The 21,301-nt window shown below is 53.5% G+C and overlaps 1 protein-coding gene across 2 annotated transcripts in view; it reads left to right on the top strand.

Annotated features, from left to right (window-relative positions):
• GSK3B (glycogen synthase kinase 3 beta) overlaps nucleotides 1-21,301 on the top strand; it is a 98,925-nt gene that overhangs the window by 16,044 nt on the left and 61,580 nt on the right. For both annotated transcript variants that reach the window (XM_077293624.1, XM_077293623.1), the window contains exon 2: nucleotides 7,864-8,057. In XM_077293624.1, coding sequence (XP_077149739.1) covers nucleotides 7,864-8,057 — 194 coding nt within the window. The remainder of the gene's footprint in view (nucleotides 1-7,863; nucleotides 8,058-21,301) is intronic.

Raw genomic sequence — 21,301 nt, 5'->3', positions numbered from 1 at the left:
CGCCCAGGTGTGGGCTTCATTCCCCAGTGCCCCTAGCAGGGAGGCTTCATACGATCAATAAATATTGCTGTCAGCCTCTCCTGCACCTGAAATGGCTGATAAGAGAGCAGGTTGTGTCCACCTGCCCTACAGCCTGCCTCTGCACAGATCCCTGGTATCCGGCTGATAACCTAGGACTGGATCTTGTGCCAGTGGGGGGGGTATATATGTATACTGCAGCTGTACCAGTGAATGTGACGATGGCAGACCCCCCTGTGGAGTGTGGGGTCTGTGTGTGGAGGGTAAAGGGGGTGTCCTGCTCATCTCATGATATAAGGGACTTTACAGAAGTGAAGCTTAGTAATGAAATCCTTTACATTGTATCAGTGCAGACGACTGCGCACAGTCACAAGTCCGTGAGCTGAGAGATGATAATGATGGGAGTAGTAGTCGCGTCTGTCACTGCTGTGGTGAGATTTTTTGGGATTTCCGTCCTGCTCAGTCACGGCACGTCCCACTCCTGTCTGACCCTGCGTAGCCCCGTGCATGTGAGGTGGTTTTATAATGCCCACCCCCATATGTTCCCTCTCACCCACTGGTAATCGTTCCACTAATTCAGTTAAAAATTACCCAGTAATCTGCGGCTATAGCTCTGGGGTCAAGGATGGAGCCTCGGCCGGGTCCAGGGCACAACCTTGAGCAATGCAACAGGAGAGGGCTGGGAAGTGCTGCAGCCACCCGTCACCCAGCCAGGAGTGGCTGATAACAAGGAGCAGTAGCTTGCACTAAGCTTCAGGGTGTGTGATGTCTGGCTGTCAGCTGGTGTCTGTGCATGGCGAGATATCATCAGTGGAGTCAGTCGTATACGATCAGACATGTAGCGGAGCGTCTCCCCCGCCTGCCCCTTATCAGCCCCGGGTCCGGGCGACACCAACCCTGGCTGTCTTACCCCTGTACTCCCTGCTTGATCAGTGTCTTGGTCTCTTCACACCGGGCTCTAGACTGTCACCATTCTAGGAGCTCAGACTGCTAGGTGGCTGAGAGTGCACAGTCTTGCTGACTGTTTCCAGCAGTATCCGTGGGACAGCTTGGGGCATTGTGTCTAGTATAATGGGTGCCGAGGGCTTTTCCTCTGTGCAGTACTGTATGCTGGGTGCCCCATCTGGCGGCTGTGCCCATGAGGTCACCGTGCTGCAGCCGGGTCTCCTCGCTGGTCCCTGAGGTCACCATGCTGCAGCTGTGTCTCCTCACTGGTTCATGAGGTCACCATGCTGCAGCCGGGTCTCCTAGCTGGTCCCTGAGGTCACCGTGCTGCTGCCGGGTCTCCTCGCTGGTCCCTGAGGTCACCGTGCTGCTGCCGGGTCTCCTCGCTGGTCCCTGAGGTCACCGTGCTGCAGCCATGGCTCCTCGCTGGGCCCTGAGGTCACCGTGCTGCAGCTGTGGCTCCTCGCTGGTCCCTGAGGTCACCGTGCTGCAGCTGTGTCTCCTCGCTGGTCCCTGAGGTCACCATGCTGCAGCCATGGCTCCTCGCTGGTCCCTGAGGTCACCGTGCTGCAGCCGGGTCTCCTCGCTGGTCCCTGAGGTCACTGTGCTGCAGCTGTGTCTCCTCGCTGGTCCCTGAGGTCACCGTGCTGCAGCCATGGCTCCTCCCTGGTCCCTGAGGTCACCGTGCTGCAGCCGGGTCTCCTCGCTGGTCCCTGAGGTCACCGTGCTGCAGCCATGGCTCCTCCCTGGTCCCTGAGGTCACCGTGCTGCAGCCGGGTCTCCTCGCTGGTCCCTGAGGTCACCGTGCTGCAGCCATGGCTCCTCCCTGGTCCCTGAGGTCACCGTGCTGCAGCCGGGTCTCCTCGCTGGTCCCTGAGGTCACCGTGCTGCAGCCGGGTCTCCTCGCTGGTCCCTGAGGTCACCGTGCTGCAGCCATGGCTCCTCCCTGGACCCTGAGGTCACCGTGCTGCAGCCGTGGCTCCTCGCTGGTCCCTGAGGTCAGCGTTCTGCAGCTGGGTCTCCTCGCTGGTCTGCAGCTGGGTCTCCTCGCTGGTCCCTAGACATCTTGTAGGGCTCCTCTATAGGTAGGACATCCTGACAGGAGGCTGCTTCCATGACTGGAGACTCTCTGGTCTTCGGAGGACGGTGACTGCATGCTCTTCCCATGGAGCATCGTCTGTACAGCTCCATACCAGGGTTTTGTATGGCCGCTGACTATCACCCCACAATGTCGGGGCCTCTGAGCCTCACGTGGGTGTTACACGTGGGGCGCAGGTGATCTCAGCAGAGTTTAGGTTTGCCCTGGACCTTCTTGGTGGAGTCCGATGACGCTTCTCCTGCAGGAAGGGGCCACATACTCCACGTGACAGGTTATGGGGCCCTTATCACCATGTGCACCTCTATGGTAGGATACTGGTCCTGGTCCGGAGCGTCCTGACAGCGCACACGGACCCTCCGCTCTCCTTCCTGTTTTGAGTACACAGGACCGCCGCGTGTTTGATGTCTCAGGAATGTGGCCGGACAGCAGACGCTTTGTTCTAGAGCAGATTTGTCTGAGGATTTATAATGTGGTGAGATGATCTGCAGATGATGTCACTGATCCGCAGCTGCCGACCGTTGTATGTCAGTCTCATTAAGTGCGGGAAATAAGTATTTGATCCCTTGCTGATTTTGTAAGTTTGCCCACTGACAAAGACATGAAGAGTCTATAATTTTAATTTTAACATTGAGAGATAGAATATCAGAAATAAAATCCAGAAAATCACACTTTATAAATTCTATACATTTATTTGCATTTTGCAGTGAGAAATAAGTATTTGATCCCTCTGGCAAACAAGACTTAATACTTGGTGGTAAAACCCTTGTTGGCAAGCTCAGCAGTCAGACGGTTTTTGTAGTTGATGATGAGGTTTGGCACATGTCAGGAGGAACTTTGGTCCACTCCTCTTTTCAGATCATCTCTAAATCATTAAGATTTTGAGGCTGTCGCTTGGCAACTCGGAGCTTCACCTCCCTCCATAAGTTTTCTATGGAATGAAGGTCTGCAGACTGGCTAGGCCACTCCATGCCCTTAATGTGCTTCTCTTTGAGCCACTCCTTTGTTGCCTTGGCTGTATGGTTTGGGTCATTGTCTTGCTGGAAGACCCAACCACGACCCATTTTTAATGTCGTGGCAGAGGGAAGGAGGGGCGTCTGCCAGCATGTATGCCCGGGTGCAGGGGCGTCTGCCAGCATGTATGCCCGGGTGCAGGGGCGTCTGCCAGCATGTATGCCCGGGTGCAGGGGTGGCTGCCAGCATGTACGCCCGGGTGCAGGGGTGGCTGCCAGCATGTACGCCCGGGTGGCTGCCAGCATGTACGCCCGGGTGGCTGCCAGCATGTACGCCCGGGTGGCTGCCAGCATGTACGCCCGGGTGGCTGCCAGCATGTACGCCCGGGTGGCTGCCAGCATGTACGCCCGGGTGGCTGCCAGCATGTACGCCCGGGTGGCTGCCAGCATGTACGCCCGGGTGCAGGGGTGGCTGCCAGCATGTACGCCCGGGTGCAGGGGTGGCTGCCAACATGTACGCCCGGGTGCAGGGGTGGCTGCCAGCATGTACGCCCGGGTGGCTGCCAGCATGTACGCCCGGGTGCAGGGGTGGCTGCCAGCATGTACGCCCGGGTGCAGGGGTGGCTGCCAGCATGTACGCCCGGGTGCAGGGGTGGCTGCCAGCATGTACGCCCGGGTGCAGGGGTGGCTGCCAGCATGTACGCCCGGGTGCAGGGGTGGCTGCCAGCATGTACGCCCGGGTGCAGGGGTGGCTGCCAACATGTACGCCCGGGTGCAGGGGTGGCTGCCAGCATGTATGCCCGGGTGGCTGCCAGCATGTACGCCCGGGTGCAGGGGTGGCTGCCAGCATGTACGCCCGGGTGGCTGCCAGCATGTACGCCCGGGTGCAGGGGTGGCTGCCAGCATGCACGCCCTGGTGCAGGTGGTATTTCTCGATGTACACAGCTCTCAGCCCTACCGATGTATTCCCATGCTCTCTTCAGGTTCCAGTTTATCGTCCTTTGCTCTGACTTCACAGATTGTGTAGACACCACCGGAGCCTGGGTTGGGGGATGGGAACGGTCCACATACGAGTCTGATTACACCCCTGCATTGGGGTCTCTTCCACACCCCTCCTGCGGCCACATCAGCACGGCTTTTCCATGGTTTTCACATGTTCTCTCGCTTTCCTCCAGCAGTCTCCTATTATAGGTGAATGAACCCCTGTAGAAGGGAGATTAGATCACATGCTCCCGGGGTCAGAGGTGATTTGTCCAGGAGTTCAGCAGTGTCTGCTCTTCACCATTTTCACAACCTCTGCTTGCTGTCAGTGAATGGTAATTCATGGTTTAGATTCTGGATTTGAGTCTCTGGATGTAAAGGAGAATGTTCTCATTCACTGATCTATTAGAGCTGGTGGTCCGGGACCTCTGCAGACATCGAGCGTGGCTCATGCTGAGTGGAAATCCGCTTGTGTCTCAGTAAATACCCTTCTTCCAGGCACAATGTACAGTGGCTTGAAGAACTCTCCGTACCCCGTGATCTTTTCCATATTTTCTTTCATTGCACCACAAACTGAAATCTATTTTATTGTTTTTTTGTGATAACAGAAAGTATCAAGTGTTAGTGACGTGTAAAGGAAATGATACAATGTCACTAATTGTTTTATAAACATAAATCTGACAATTGTACCGTGCATTAATATTCAGCCCCCATAGTCCGTACTTTGTAAGACCTCCTTTCTCTGCAGTCTTTTGGGGTCTGTCTCCTCCTTTCTCTGCAGTCTTTTGGGGTCTGTCTCTCCACCTTTCTCTGCAGTCTTTTGGGGTCTGTCTCCCTCCTTTCTCTGCAGTCTTTTGGGGTCTGTCTCTCCTCCTTTCTCTGCAGTCTTTTGGGGTCTGTCTCTCCTCCTTTCTCTGCAGTCTTTTGGGGTCTTTCTCTCCACCTTTCTCTGCAGTCTTTTGGGGTCTGTCTCTCCACCTTTCTCTGCAGTCTTTTGGGCTCTGTTTCTCCTTTCTCTGCAGTCTTTTGGGGTCTGTCTCCTTTCTCTGCAGTCTTTTGGGGTCTGTCTCTCATCCTTTCTCTGCAGTCTTTTGGGGTCTGTCTCTCCCACCTTTCTCTGCAGTCTTTTGGGGTCTGTCTCCTCCTCCTTTCTCTGCAGTCTTTTGGGGTCTGTCTCTCCACCTTTCTCTGCAGTCTTTTGGGGTCTGTCTCTCCCTCCTTTCTCTGCAGTCTTTTGGGGTCTGTCTCTCCACCTTTCTCTGCAGTCTTTTGGGGTCTGTCTCTCCACCTTTCTCTGCAGTCTTTTGGGGTCTGTCTCTCCACCCTCCTCTGCAGTCTTTTGGGGTATGTCTCTTCCTCCTTTCTCTGCAGTCTTTTGGGGTCTGTCTCTCCACCTTTCTCTGCAGTCTTTTGGGGTCTGTCTCTCCTCCTTTCTCTGCAGTCTTTTGGGGTCTGTCTCTCCTCCTTTCTCTGCAGTCTTTTGGGGTCTTTCTCTCCACCTGTCTCTGCAGTCTTTTGGGGTCTGTCTCTCCACCTTTCTCTGCAGTCTTTTGGGCTCTGTCTACCTTTCTCTGCAGTCTTTTGGGCTCTGTTTCTCCTTTCTCTGCAGTCTTTTGGGGTCTGTCTCCTTTCTCTGCAGTCTTTTGGGGTCTGTCTCTCCTTTCTCTGCAGTCTTTTGGGGTCTGTCTCTCCTCCTTTCTCTGCAGTCTTTTGGGGTCTGTCTCTCCTCCTTTCTCTGCAGTCTTTTGGGGTCTGTCTCTCCCTCCTTTCTCTGCAGTCTTTTGGGGTCTGTCTCTCCTCCTTTCTCTGCAGTCTTTTGAGGTCTTTCTCTCCACCTTTCTCTGCAGTCTTTTGGGGTCTGTCTCTCCACCCTCCTCTGCAGTCTTTTGGGGTATGTCTCTTCCTCCTTTCTCTGCAGTCTTTTGGGGTCTGTCTCTCCTCCTTTCTCTGCAGTCTTTTGGGGTCTGTCTCTCCTCCTTTCTCTGCAGTCTTTTGGGGTCTGTCTCTCCTCCTTTCTCTGCAGTCTTTTGGGGTCTTTCTCTCCACCTGTCTCTGCAGTCTTTTGGGGTCTGTCTCTCCACCTTTCTCTGCAGTCTTTTGGGGTCTGTCTCTCCACCTTTCTCTGCAGTCTTTTGGGCTCTGTCTACCTTTCTCTGCAGTCTTTTGGGCTCTGTTTCTCCTTTCTCTGCAGTCTTTTGGGGTCTGTCTCCTTTCTCTGCAGTCTTTTGGGGTCTGTCTCTCCTTTCTCTGCAGTCTTTTGGGGTCTGTCTCTCCTCCTTTCTCTGCAGTCTTTTGGGGTCTGTCTCTCCTCCTTTCTCTGCAGTCTTTTGGGGTCTGTCTCTCCCTCCTTTCTCTGCAGTCTTTTGGGGTCTGTCTCTCCTCCTTTCTCTGCAGTCTTTTGGGGTCTGTCTCTCCCTCCTTTCTCTGCAGTCTTTTGGGGTCTGTCTCTCCCTCCTTTCTCTGCAGTCTTTTGGGGTCTGTCTCTCCCTCCTTTCTCTGCAGTCTTTTGGGGTCTGTCTCTCCTCCTTTCTCTGCAGTCTTTTGGGGTCTGTCTCTCCCTCCTTTCTCTGCAGTCTTTTGGGGTCTGTCTCTCCACCTTTCTCTGCAGTCTTTTGGGGTCTGTCTCTCCCTCCTTTCTCTGCAGTCTTTTGGGGTCTGTCTCTCCCACCTTTCTCTGCAGTCTTTTGGGGTCTGTCTCTCCTCCTTTCTCTGCAGTCTTTTGGGGTCTGTCTCTCTTCCTTTCTCTGCAGTCTTTTGGGGTCTGTCTCTCCAGCTTTGCCCATCTACAGGTGACATTTTCCCCTTCTTCTTTCCCCCTCGCTCTCGCTCAGTGACATTGGATGGAGACGTCTGTGATCAGTGATTTTCACGTCTTGTCTCAGATTCTCTGGGATTTGGGTCTGGACGGTGACTGCACCGATCACACACAGGAATCTGCTCTGATCTGCACCCTCCATTGTGGCTCTGGCAGGATGTTGAGGGTCGTTGTCCTGCTGGAAGGTGAACCTACGCTCCAGTCTCACGTCTCCTGCAGCCTCTAACAGGTTTTCCTCCGGGATTGTTCTGTATTTAGCTCCATCCATCTTCCCATCACATCTGACAATTTTCTCTGCCCCTGCTGAAGAAAAGCCTCCCCACAGCAGGATGCTACCTCCACCATGTGTGATGGTGGGAACGGTGTTTTTCAGGGTGATGTGCGTGTTCATTTTTCATCACACATAGCATTTTGTATTTCGCCCCTAACTTTTCCTTTGGTCTCGTCTTCCACCAGCTCACTGTGTCCTCTACATGGGACTTCTTATGGATTTCAACAATGTCTTTCATCATGCTGCTCTTCCATAAGGGGCAGATTTGTAGATATACGACTAATAGTCGTCCTGTGGACAGATTCTCCCCTTTACATGAATCAGGGATTGTGGTTAGCGGTGGGCGCGGTGCTGTGGTATTTTCCAGCTGTGCCAAGAAGCAGCTATGAAGCTAATTAGCACCAAGCTGGGCAAGACGGCGGTCAGTCACTGTGATTGACCGTGCCCATGGAGCGCGCTGTACCCTGGCAGTCAGCATCTGCTCCTCATCTGCAGGCTGATGGGGTCTGAGGGCCGATCACTGGGACTAGACTAGTCTACGTGTTACCATGTCACGTCTGCGTCAGGGTCATCATGCACACAGGAGTACGGTGCCGTCGGGATCTGGGTGGCAGATGGGGGGCCGGGCTCTGGGCGGGAGATGGGGGGCCGGGCTCTGGGCGGGAGATGGGGGGCCGGGCCCTGGGCGGGAGACGTGGGGCTGGCCGGGTCTCGCAGTCATCTTTCATGCTCTTTATTTCCTGACGTTGGCACTAACCACCTTGTGTCATTTTATTTTTTCCAGGAGACAAAGATGGCAGCAAGGTCACCACTGTGGTGGCCACCCCGGGGCAGGGTCCGGACCGGCAGCAGGAGGTTAGCTACACGGACACCAAGGTGATCGGCAATGGCTCCTTTGGTGTCGTCTACCAGGCCAAACTCTGCGACTCGGGCGAGCTGGTGGCCATTAAAAAGGTTCTACAGGACAAGAGGTTCAAGGTGAGTGCGGCCGGCGGGTCACGCTGTTACTCTGGGGTCCGGTGTCACACTTTGGGTGGGGGCTTCACACCGCCTCTTAGTGCGCAGTGTTACTGGCACTACTAGAGTGATTTCATGGGGGGTAGGGGGTGGGATGTGAAATGTCCGCACCGGATCTCAGGACCCATCTCATTGATATGTGTGACTCCTCATTGGTTGCTGAACATGCCGCTACGCCCCAAAATCGGTGCATTGCTCTCCTGAAATGCTCTGTGCTCCAGAGCTGCCCGCCATCATTACCTGCCTCGTGATAGGTTTTTTCCTTAAATTTTACAAGTAGAGATATTTAAATTCGCGTTGTAAAACGATGAGTGGCTTTTGCATTTTTTGCTGCAGCTCCTACAAGCAACTGTGTAAATGCCGCCATATACCTGCCTGTTATGTCCGGCTCTGGGGCCTGCACCTCGGTGGGGTCAGTGCTCGGCTGAGCAGACGCTGGTTGTGCTCGATGCTCAGTGTCAATCTCAGGAGACCTGGACTAACTTCAGTGCTGGCGATCTCAGGAGACCTAGACTGACTGCAGCATTGGTGATCTCAAGAGACGTGGACTGACTGCAGCGCTGGCGATCTCAGTAGACTTGGACTGACTGCAGCGCTGGCGATCTCAGGAGACTTGAACTGACTGCATCGCTGGCGATCTCAAGAGACCTGGACTGACTGCAGCGCTGGCGATCTCAGGAGACATGGACTGACTTCAGCGCTGGCGATCTCAGGAGACCTGGACTGACTGCAGCATTGGTGATCTCAGGAGACCTGGACTGACTGCAGCGCTGGCGATCTCAGGAGACATGGACTGACTGCAGCGCTGGCGATCTCAGGAGACGTGGACTGACTGCAGCACTGGTGATCTCAGGAGACGTGGACTGACTGCAGCGTTGGCGATCTCAGGAGATGTGGACTGATTGCAGCGCTGGCGATCTCAGGAGATGTGGACTGACTGCAGCACTGGTGATTTCAGGAGACGTGGACTGACTGCAGCATTGGCGATCTCAGGAGATGTGGACTGATTGCAGCGTTGGCGATCTCAGGAGATGTGGACTGATTGCAGCGCTGGCGATCTCAGGAGATGTGGACTGATTGCAGCGTTGGCGATCTCGGTAGACCTGGACTGACTGCAGCACTGGTGATCTCAGGAGACGTGGACTGATTGCAGCACTGGCGATCTCAGGAGACATGAACTGATTGCAGCACTGGTGATCTCAGACCTGGACTGATTGCAGCGTTGGCGATCTCTGTAGACCTGGACTGACTGCAGCGCAGGTGATCTCAGGAGACATGGACTGATTGCAGCGTTGGCGATCTCAGGAGATGTGGACAGATTGCAGCGCTGGCAATCTCGGTAGACCTGGACTGACTGCAGCACTGGCGATCTCAGGAGACATGAACTGATTGCAGCGCTGGTGATCTCAGGAGACATGGACTGATTGCAGCGTTGACGATCTCAGGAGATGTGGACTGATTGCAGCGCTGGCGATCTCAGGAGATGTGGACTGATTGCAGCACTGGCGATCTCAGGAGACGTGGTCTGGCTGCAGCGCTGGTGATCTCAGGAGACGTGGTCTGGCTGCAGCGCTGGTGATCTCAGGAGACGTGGTCTGGCTGCAGCGCTGGCAATCTCAGGAGACGTGGTCTGGCTGCAGCGCTGGCAATCTCAGGAGACATGGACTGTCTGCAGCGCTGATTATCTCAGGAGATGTGGTCTGGCTGCAGCGATGGCGTGGGTGGCTGCGATGCTGCTATTTATATAAACGTTGTGCAATAGGCGTTGTGTGATTTGTGACGTGCCGGAATTGGCCCAGACTCTCTTCCCTCCTCCGCAGCTTTGTCTTTCCTTGTAGCAGAGAGGGCTCTGTGTCTCAAGCTTGTGTTCCAGGGATGCTGTGACCCTGGTGAAGCTCTGCGGATGGCAGAATCTGCTCAGTGGCTCCTTATAATCCGCTCCCCCATGGCCACGTTGCAGCTCCGGGCCGGTGACGTTCTGTCGGGGCCCCTGTATGTCACGTGCATCATCGGAGCTGGTCCGGCCTGGATCTCAGCTGCCGTTGTCCTCACTATTGCAGGGAGTTGCCGCAGCTCCTTTAGGGGCTGTTAATCCTGGGTGATGGCTTTCTTGTCTCTGCTCCTCTTCCCTTCTCCCTGTCCTGAGTCCTGCAGCGCTGAGGTAATTTGCCTTTCAGGGGTTTAGGAAAGCTGGGTGACATCTGATTCTTAGTATGTAGGGAGGAGCTGTGTGACTTGTGATCACAGCCGGAGGTGCAGATCCTGAGCGGAGACGCTGCACCTGGGGGAAGCCACGTGAGTGGAGCTGCCTGTACACGACACTGCAGGAGAAGTCACCGTGCAAGCAGCAGACGGAGCACCGATCCGCTCTGCTCATGCGAGTACATGGCCGCCCCTGGTGATGGTGGCGTCAGATTTACAGCAGGGGGTGAGGGGTGCAGCCGCCTCCTTTCTTCCAGGACTCACAGTGGACTCCTTTTTCTCGCAGCCGCCTCCTTTTTCTCGCAGGCCTCACAGCCGCCTCCTTTTTCTCGCAGGCCTCACAGCCGCCTCCTTTTTCTCGCAGGCCTCGCAGCCGCCTCCCTTTTTTCCCATCGAATCCTAGAATGTTAGAGTTGGAAGGGACCTCCAGGGTCATCATGTCCACCCCCTGCTCAATGCAGGATTCACTAAATCATCCCAGATGTCTGTCCAGCCTCTGTTTGAAGACTTCCATTGAAGGAGAACTCACCACCTCTCGTGGCCGCCTGTTCCACTCATTGATCACCCTCACTGTCAAAAAGTTTTTCTAATATCTAATCTGTGTCTCCTCCCATTCAGTTTCCTCCCATTCCTTCTAGTCTTTCCTTGTGCAAATGAGAATAAAGATGATCCCTCTACAATGTGACAGCCCTTCAGATATTTGTAGACAGCTATTAAGTCTCCTCTTCGCCTTCATTTTTGCAGCTAATCATTCCCAGATCCTGTAAATGTTTCTCATAGGACATGGTTTGCAGTCCACTCACCATCCTGGTCGCTCTTCTCTGAACTCACTCCAGTTTGTTGATGTCTTTTATATAATGTGGAGCCCAAAACTGGACCCAGTATTCCAGATGGGCCTGACCAAGGAGGAGTAGAGGAGATAATTACTTCATGGGATCTAGACTCTATGCTTCTTCTAATATATCCTAGAACTGTGTTTGCAGAGGAAACGCACACAAACACGGGGAGAACATACAAACTCCTTGCAGATGTTGTCCTTGGTGAGATTTGAACCCATGGCTGCAGTGCTAACCTCTGAGCCACCATGCTGATCAAGCTTATCTAGATCCTTCTGAATCCTTTCTCGTTCTTCACTAGTGTTCGCTATCCATCCTAGCTTTGCATCATCTGCACATTTGATTAGTTTACCTTCAGTTCACTTATCTAGATCATTTACAAAAATGTTAAACTTCACTGGGACCAGGACAGAGCCTTGTGGTCCCCACTTGAAACACTCTTTCAACTGGATGTGCAACCATTTATTACCACTCTTTAAATACGACCACTGAACCAATTATAAATCCACCGAACCGTAGCCTTATCAATCCAGTACTTGGTAATATTTTTCAATCAGGGTGGTGTGAGATACTTTATCAAATGCTTTGCTGAAGTCGAGATATACTAAATCTACCGCATTTCCCTGATCCACTCAGTCAGTGATTCCATCATAGAATTAAATTAGATTAGTCTGATATGACTTGTTTGGTACAAACCCATGCTGGCTCTGGTTAATTACTGTATTCTTATCCAAGTACTTACATACCAAATTTTTCGGACTATTAAGGGTAAGTTCACACAGGGCGTTTTTGCTGCCTTTTTTATGCTAATATTCAGCTGCTTTTTACAGTACCAGCAAAGCCTATGAGATTTCAGAAATCTCATGCACACACATTGGTTTTTTGTGTGATCAGTATTTTGTGCTTTGCTGCGTTTTTGGACATAGAGCATGTCACTGCTTTCAGTTTTTTTGCTGCGTTTTTTCACCCATTGACTTGAATGGGTGTTGAAATAAACGTAGCAAAAACGCAGGTATCATTATTTGCTGCGTTTTTGCTGCTGAAAATCAAAGGACATTAGCCTGGACAAAGAGAAAAAAAACGCACCGAAAAATCCATAAAAAAAAACACAAAACCTGCGTTTTTGACGCAGCTTCTTTCCTGCCAAGATGATCAGGTTTTGCTGCAGAAAAAAAAAAGAGCAAAGACGTCCTGTGTGAACGTACCCTAAGACGCACCGTATGATAAGATACATCCCAAATTTTCAGAAGGAAAATAGGGAAAAAAAATTAATGCGTCAAGTGGGGGTCCGTCTTACAGTCCGAATTCAGCTTATAGGGGGGTGGATTGTGTGATTGGGAGCGCTGGTGGAGCGGGGTTGCAGGAGGAGTTCGGTGGTCTGGCGATGATCTGACTCTCATCCCAGGCTAGTGTGAAAGTCCGAGATCTCAATCTGCACATGCACCGCCTCTGGCGGCCATTTTCTTGGAGTCCACCGCATTACAGCAATGCATGTGTCAGGGCTCCAGACTTTAACAAAATGTCAGCAGAGCGCCTGAACCTGCCGCACCAGCCTAGGGTGGAAGTCAGTCCAACTTCTGCTTTGGGCCACAGGCTTCCAGTTGTCTTCTTCTACAGGAAGACGTTCTTCTCTTGGAACATTGTGACGAGATTCTTCTGCTCTGTCAGGAAATCCTCACCTTCTGTGATGAGCGTCAGTGCAGATCTTCTCTCCTGCAGACTTTCCTCTAGCAGAGTCACAATCTACGTTCCTGGCAGTAGAGTTCCTTTCCCTCTGACAGGTCTGTAGACATACAGCGCACACTGCAGCACCATGTGGGTGATCGCCTCCATGCTGACCAAATCCAATTTATGTGGAATCACCGTAAAGGTTTGACTATTTCCTCCAAGCAGGTCCATCCAGCTACACCCAAGGATCCTGAGACTCTCAGCGGCCTCCCTTTTTCTCCCTTGCCCCTCAGCGGCCTCCCTTTTTTCTCCCTTGCCCCTCAGCGGCCTCCCTTTTTTCTCCCTTCCCCCTCAGCGGCCTCCATTTTTTCTCCCTTGCCCCTCAGCGGCCTCCCTTTTTTCTCCCTTGCCCCTCAGCGGCCTCCCTTTTTTCTCCCTTGCCCCTCAGCGGCCTCCCTTTTTTCTCCCTTGCCCCTCAGCGGCCTCCCTTTTTTCCCCCTTGCCCCTCAGCGGCCTCCCTTTTTTCCCCCTTGCCCCTCAGCGGCCTCCCTTTTTTCTCCCTTGCCCCTCAGCGGCCTCCCTTTTTTCTCCCTTGCCCCTCAGCGGCCTCCCTTTTTCTCTCAGGCCCCTCAGCGGCTTCCCTTTTTTTTTCCTTGCCCCTCAGCGGCCTCCCTTTTTTTTCCCTTGCCCCTCAGTGGCTTCCCTTTTTTTTTCCTTGCCCCTCAGCGGCCTCCCATTTTCTCCCAGGCCCCTCAGCGGCTTCCCTTTTTTTTTCCTTGCCCCTCAGCGGCCTCCCTTTTTTCTCCCTTGCCCCTCAGTGGCTTCCCTTTTTTTTTCCTTGCCCCTCAGCAGCCTCCCATTTTCTCCCAGGCCTCGCAGCGGCCTCCCTTTTTCTCTCAGGCCTCACACCTAATGATGGCACAGAGGCCATGGTGAAGTCCAGGTGGCAACAGCTGGGATCAGACACATTGTTGCAGGGGAACAGCTGTCAGGACAAAACCCCCACATCCCCCCAGATCTGGAGCTGGGACAAAGGATTTCAGGTCACATGTCAGGCACAGAACACATTAACCCTTCCTTGCCTGGGCAGAGTCACGTGACTCCTGAGGTATAGATCCCAGTCGTATAACTTCTCGCACCTGAGGGGGCGCTGTTCCATGGAGACCGCTGGTCACAGACAAATTTCGGGGCCACTCCTTTGTGTTTAGCAATGGTTAAAGCGCCAGTGATAATCATTCTGTGATCAAGGAGGAGGGGAGGCCTCTGTCCCAAGAAAGAGCCTGCAGTCACTACCTGAAATGGCTGATAACGTAGAGTAGTAGCTTGTGAAGGCTAGCGACTGGTTTGGAAATTACCTCTAGGTATATTCAGGATTTATTCATTCTTGTCTAGACTATTATAACTCTACTGATCGGTCTCCCTCTTACTAAACTCTCCCCGCTCCAATCTGTCCTGAATGCTGCTGCCAGGATCATATTCCTCACCAACTGTTATACCGATACCTCTACCTTGTGCCAGTCATTACACTGGTTACCCATCCTATAGAGTCGAATATAAACTAATCGCAATTGCCCACAAAGCTCTCCAGCACCACCCTACATCTCCTTCCATGTCACAGTCTACCACCCTACCCATCCTCTCCATGGCTCAGCACCACCCTACATCTCCTCCTTCGTCTAGTTCTACCACCCTTCCTGTGCCCCCCACGGCTCTGCACTACCCTACATCTCCTCCTTGTCTGTCTACCACCCTACCCGTGCCCTCCATGGCTCCGCACCACACTTCATCTCATCCCTCATCTCAAAAAACCATCATACCCATCCTGTCCACGGCTCTGCACCACCCTACATCTCCTCCCTCGTCTCGGTCTACCAGCCTACTCGTGCCCTCCATGGCTCTGCACCACCCTACATCTTCTCCCTCGTCTCAAAAAACCATTGTACCCATCCTCTCCACGGCTCTGCACTACCCTACATCTCCCTTGTCTGTCTACCACCCTACCCGTGCCCTCCACGGCTCAGCACCACCCTACATCTCCTCCCTTGTCTCAGTCTACCACCTACCATCTTCTCCACGGCTCTGCACTACCCTACATCTCCCTTGTCTGTCTACCACCCTACCTGTGCCCTCCACGGCTCAGCACCACCCTACATCTCCTCTCTCGCCTCAGTCTACCACCTACCCATCCTCTCCACGGCTCAGCACCACCCTACATCTCCCTCGTCTGTCTACCACCCTACCCGTGCCCTCCGTTCTAATGACTTAAGATTAACATCCTCAATAATCTGAACCACCCACTCCGTCACAAATACTTCTCACGTGCTGCAACAATTCTTTGGAATGCACTGCCCTGGACAATTCCTTTAATCCCCAATACCCAGTTTCATGTGTGCCCTAAAAACGCATTTCTTCAGTGCCCTCGTATCATCTGTTCTCACACCCTTTATGCATTTACTAGCTCTGTGTGTCTGTACTCAAACATATACTGGTTGGAGACCGGTTCATGCAACATTACATGAACACCCGATTTATTACATTATGGCCGACCGTACAATGAACGGAATTGTTACCATCCATATGGTGGGTGCTGTGTACTCACATTATGGTGATTGATGTGGATAGAGCAGATGTCAGTGGGGATCCTGCACTCATCCCTCTGTTTATAGCCCCTGTGGCCTCCTTCCCCATCACTGATGTCTTCAGGACCCTTCCTCCACTCGTCCACAGCTCCTGTCCAGACTGGAAAATGGCCACAGCGTAGACGGGCTGCAGACCTCAGTAACTACAGTTGTGGGAGACGTCTTCCCTCGTCCTTATAGCTGCAGTAAGACCCGGACAGTGGCGGCCCTTGGTTGTAGTCATTGTCTCTTTCTGGGCCTCGGCCCCCGGACGCTCTATGGCTTGAGGAGCCATTGACGACCCATTTCAGAACATGACCCCAGGTCCTGATACATGGACAAGCCCCTGATTAGCCAGGACATCCGCGGACAGCCACGCGCTTCATCTGCAGGGGACGCGGCAGGTACAATGCTGCACTACAGGCGCCAAACAAAGGAATCGACGACTTTTAGCTGCTTGTACAGAGTAGGGCACGGGTGCAGGCGTTGTGTTCAGGATACTGTCTCTTTAATAGAGGGGCTGCTAAATGCAGTGTAGAGACCACCTACACAGAGCAGCTCTAACTCTGGAGAACCTGGTATGTCCGTACATTACACGAATGTGCTGAGATCCGTGCAGTGTTCTCTGTACGTGTCCTCGGTGCGGGGTTATTACTCGCTGTAGTATCCTCGGTGCCGGGTTATTACTCGCTCTCTGTGTCCTCGGTGCGGGGTTATTACTCGCTCTCTGTATCCTCGGTGCGGGGTTATTACTCGCTCTCTGTATCCTCGGTGCGGGGTTATTACTCGCTGTAGTGTCCTCGGTGCGGGGTTATTACTCGCTGTAGTATCCTCGGTGCCGGGTTATTACTCGCTCTGTGTCCTCGGTGCTGGGTTATTACTCGCTGTAGTGTCCTCGGTGCGGGGTTATTACTCGCTGTAGTGTCCTCGGTGCGGGGTTATTACTCGCTGTAGTATCCTCGGTGCCGGGTTATTACTCGCTCTGTGTCCTCGGTGCGGGGTTATTACTCGCTGTAGTGTCCTCGGTGCGGGGTTATTACTCGCTGTAGTGTCCTCGGTGCGGGGTTATTACTCGCTCTCTGTATCCTCGGTGCCGGGTTATTACTCGCTGTAGTGTCCTCGGTGCGGGGTTATTACTCGCTGTAGTATCCTCGGTGCCGGGTTATTACTCGCTCTCTGTATCCTCGGTGCGGGGTTATTACTCGCTCTCTGTATCCTCGGTGCCGGGTTATTACTCGCTGTAGTGTCCTCGGTGCGGGGTTATTACTCGCTGTAGTGTCCTCGGTGCGGGGTTATTACTCGCTGTAGTATCCTCGGTGCCGGGTTATTACTCGCTCTGTGTCCTCGGTGCGGGGTTATTACTCGCTGTAGTGTCCTCGGTGCGGGGTTATTACTCGCTCTATGTATCCTCGGTGCCGGGTTATTACTCGCTGTAGTGTCCTCGGTGCGGGGTTATTACTCGCTCTCTGTATCCTCGGTGCGGGGTTATTACTCACTGTCTGTATCCTCGGTGCCGGGTTATTACTCGCTCTCTGTATCCTCGGTGCCGGGATATTACTCGCTGTAGTGTCCTCGGTGCGGGGATATTACTCGCTGTCTGTATCCTCGGTGCGGGGTTATTACTCGCTCTCTGTGTCCTCGGTGCGGGGTTATTACTCGCTCTCTGTATCCTCGGTGCCGGGTTATTACTCGCTCTCTGTATCCTCGGTGCCGGGTTATTACTCGCTGTCTGTATCCTCGGTGCGGGGTTATTACTCGCTCTCTGTATCCTCGGTGCGGGGTTATTACTCGCTCTCTGTATCCTCGGTGCGGGGTTATTACTCGCTCTCTGTGTCCTCGGTGCGGGGTTATTACTCGCTCTCTGTGTCCTCGGTGCCGGGTTATTACTCGCTCTCTGTATCCTCGGTGCCGGGTTATTACTCGCTCTCTGTATCCTCGGTGCGGGGTTATTACTCGCTGTAGTATCCTCGGTGCCGGGTTATTACTCGCTCTCTGTATCCTCGGTGCCGGGTTATTACTCGCTCTCTATCCTCGGTGCCGGGTTATTACTCGCTCTCTGTGTCCTCGGTGCGGGGTTATTACTCGCTGTAGTGTCCTCGGTGCGGGGTTATTACTCGCTGTCTGTATCCTCGGTGCCGGGTTATTACTCGCTGTAGTGTCCTCGGTGCGGGGTTATTACTCGCTCTCTGTATCCTCGGTGCCGGGTTATTACTCGCTGTCTGTATCCTTGGTGCCGGGTTATTACTCGCTGTAGTGTCCTCGGTGCGGGGTTATTACTCGCTCTCTGTATCCTCGGTGCTGGGTTATTACTCGCTCTCTGTGTCCTCGGTGCGGGGTTATTACTCGCTCTCTGTATCCTCGGTGCGGGGTTATTACTCGCTCTCTGTATCCTCGGTGCAGGGTTATTACTCGCTGTAGTATCCTCGGTGCGGGGTTATTACTCGCTGTAGTATCCTCGGTGCCGGGTTATTACTCGCTCTCTGTATCCTCGGTGCCGGGTTATTACTCGCTCTCTGTATCCTCGGTGCGGGGTTATTACTCGCTCTCTGTATCCTCGGTGCCGGGTTATTACTCGCTGTCTGTATCCTTGGTGCCGGGTTATTACTCGCTGTAGTGTCCTCGGTGCCGGGTTATTACTCGCTCTCTGTATCCTCGGTGCCGGGTTATTACTCGCTGTCTGTATCCTTGGTGCCGGGTTATTACTCGCTGTAGTGTCCTCGGTGCCGGGTTATTACTCGCTCTCTGTATCCTCGGTGCGGGGTTATTACTCGCTCTCTGTATCCTCGGTGCGGGGTTATTACTCGCTCTCTGTATCCTCGGTGCCGGGTTATTACTCGCTCTCTGTATCCTCGGTGCCGGGTTATTACTCGCTCTCTGTATCCTCGGTGCGGGGTTATTACTCGCTGTAGTATCCTCGGTGCGGGGTTATTACTCGCTCTCTGTATCCTCGGTGCCGGGTTATTACTCGCTCTCTGTATCCTCGGTGCCGGGTTATTACTCGCTCTCTGTATCCTCGGTGCTGGGTTATTACTCGCTCTCTGTGTCCTCGGTGCGGGGTTATTACTCGCTCTCTGTATCCTCGGTGCGGGGTTATTACTCGCTCTCTGTATCCTCGGTGCAGGGTTATTACTCGCTGTAGTATCCTCGGTGCGGGGTTATTACTCGCTGTAGTTTCCTCGGTGCCGGGTTATTACTCGCTCTCTGTATCCTCGGTGCCGGGTTATTACTCGCTGTAGTATCCTCGGTGCGGGGTTATTACTCGCTGTAGTATCTTCGGTGCGGGGTTATTACTCGCTCTCTGTATCCTCGGTGCCGGGTTATTACTCGCTCTCTGTGTCCTCGGTGCTGGGTTATTACTCGCTCTCTGTATCCTCGGTGCCGGGTTATTACTCGCTCTCTGTATCCTCGGTGCGGGGTTATTACTCGATCTCTGTATCCTCGGTGCTGGGTTATTACTCGCTGTAGTATCCTCGGTGCGGGGTTATTACTCGCTCTCTGTATCCTCGGTGCGGGGTTATTACTCGCTCTCTGTATCCTCGGTGCGGGGTTATTACTCGCTGTAGTATCCTCGGTGCGGGGTTATTACTCGCTCTCTGTATCCTCGGTGCGGGGTTATTACTCGCTCTCTGTATCCTCGGTGCTGGGTTATTACTCGCTGTAGTGTCCTCGGTGCGGGGTTATTACTCGCTGTAGTGTCCTCAGTGCGGGGTTATTACTCGCTGCAGTGTCCTCGGTGCCGGGTTATTACTCGCTCTGTATCCTCGGTGCCGGGTTATTACTCGCTCTGTATCCTCGGTGCGGGGTTATTACTCGCTCTGTATCCTCGGTGCTGGGTTATTACTCGCTGTAGTATCCTCGGTGCCGGGTTATTACTCGCTGTAGTGTCCTCGGTGCGGGGTTATTACTCGCTCTCTGTATCCTCGGTGCTGGGTTATTACTCGCTGTAGTGTCCTCGGTGCGGGGTTATTACTCGCTGTAGCGTCCTCGGTACGGGGTTATTACTCGCTCTGTATCCTCGGTGCTGGGTTATTACTCGCTCTCTGTATCCTCGGTGCGGGGTTATTACTCGCTCTCTGTATCCTCGGTGCGGGGTTATTACTCACTGTCTGTATCCTCGGTGCCGGGTTATTACTCGCTCTCTGTATCCTCGGTGCCGGGATATTACTCGCTGTAGTGTCCTCGGTGCGGGGATATTACTCGCTGTCTGTATCCTCGGTGCGGGGTTATTACTCGCTCTCTGTGTCCTCGGTGCGGGGTTATTACTCGCTCTCTGTATCCTCGGTGCCGGGTTATTACTCGCTCTCTGTATCCTCGGTGCCGGGTTATTACTCGCTGTCTGTATCCTCGGTGCGGGGTTATTACTCGCTCTCTGTATCCTCGGTGCGGGGTTATTACTCGCTCTCTGTATCCTCGGTGCGGGGTTATTACTCGCTCTCTGTGTCCTCGGTGCGGGGTTATTACTCGCTCTCTGTGTCCTCGGTGCCGGGTTATTACTCGCTCTCTGTATCCTCGGTGCCGGGTTATTACTCGCTCTCTGTATCCTCGGTGCGGGGTTATTACTCGCTGTAGTATCCTCGGTGCCGGGTTATTACTCGCTCTCTGTATCCTCGGTGCCGGGTTATTACTCGCTCTCTATCCTCGGTGCCGGGTTATTACTCGCTCTCTGTGTCCTCGGTGTGGGGTTATTACTCGCTGTAGTGTCCTCGGTGCGGGGTTATTACTCGCTGTAGTGTCCTCGGTGCGGGGTTATTACTCGCTGTCTGTATCCTCGGTGCCGGGTTATTACTCGCTGTAGTGTCCTCGGTGCGGGGTTATTACTCGCTCTCTGTATCCTCGGTACCGGGTTATTACTCGCTGTCTGTATCCTTGGTGCCGGGTTATTACTCGCTGTAGTGTCCTCGGTGCGGGGTTATTACTCGCTCTCTGTATCCTCGGTGCTGGGTTATTACTCGCTCTCTGTGTCCTCGGTGCGGGGTTATTACTCGCTCTCTGTATCCTCGGTGCGGGGTTATTACTCGCTCTCTGTATCCTCGGTGCAGGGTTATTACTCGCTGTAGTATCCTCGGTGCGGGGTTATTACTCGCTGTAGTATCCTCGGTGCCGGGTTATTACTCGCTCTCTGTATCCTCGGTGCCGGGTTATTACTCGCTCTCTGTATCCTCGGTGCCGGGTTATTACTCGCTCTCTGTATCCTCGGTGCCGGGTTATTACTCGCTCTCTGTATCCTCGGTGCGGGGTTATTACTCGCTCTCTGTATCCTCGGTGCGGGGTTATTACTCGCTCTCTGTATCCTCGGTGCCGGGTTATTACTCGCTCTCTATATCCTCGGTGCCGGGTTATTACTCGCTCTCTGTATCCTCGTTGCGGGGTTATTACTCGCTGTAGTATCCTCGGTGCGGGGTTATTACTCGCTCTCTGTATCCTCGGTGCCGGGTTATTACTCGCTCTCTGTATCCTCGGTGCCGGGTTATTACTCGCTCTCTGTATCCTCGGTGCTGGGTTATTACTCGCTCTCTGTGTCCTCGGTGCGGGGTTATTACTCGCTCTCTGTATCCTCGGTGCGGGGTTATTACTCGCTCTCTGTATCCTCGGTGCAGGGTTATTACTCGCTGTAGTATCCTCGGTGCGGGGTTATTACTCGCTGTAGTTTCCTCGGTGCGGGTTTATTACTCGCTCTCTGTATCCTCGGTGCCGGGTTATTACTCGCTGTAGTATCCTCGGTACGGGGTTATTACTCGCTGTAGTATCTTCGGTGCGGGGTTATTACTCGCTCTCTGTATCCTCGGTGCCGGGTTATTACTCGCTCTCTGTGTCCTCGGTGCTGGGTTATTACTCGCTCTCTGTATCCTCGGTGCTGGGTTATTACTCGCTGTAGTATCCT

The sequence above is a fragment of the Ranitomeya variabilis genome, chromosome 3 (genome assembly GCF_051348905.1).
Source record: "Ranitomeya variabilis isolate aRanVar5 chromosome 3, aRanVar5.hap1, whole genome shotgun sequence".
Lineage (NCBI taxonomy): Eukaryota > Metazoa > Chordata > Amphibia > Anura > Dendrobatidae > Ranitomeya > Ranitomeya variabilis.
This window is presented reverse-complemented; position numbering and strand designations above follow the sequence as displayed.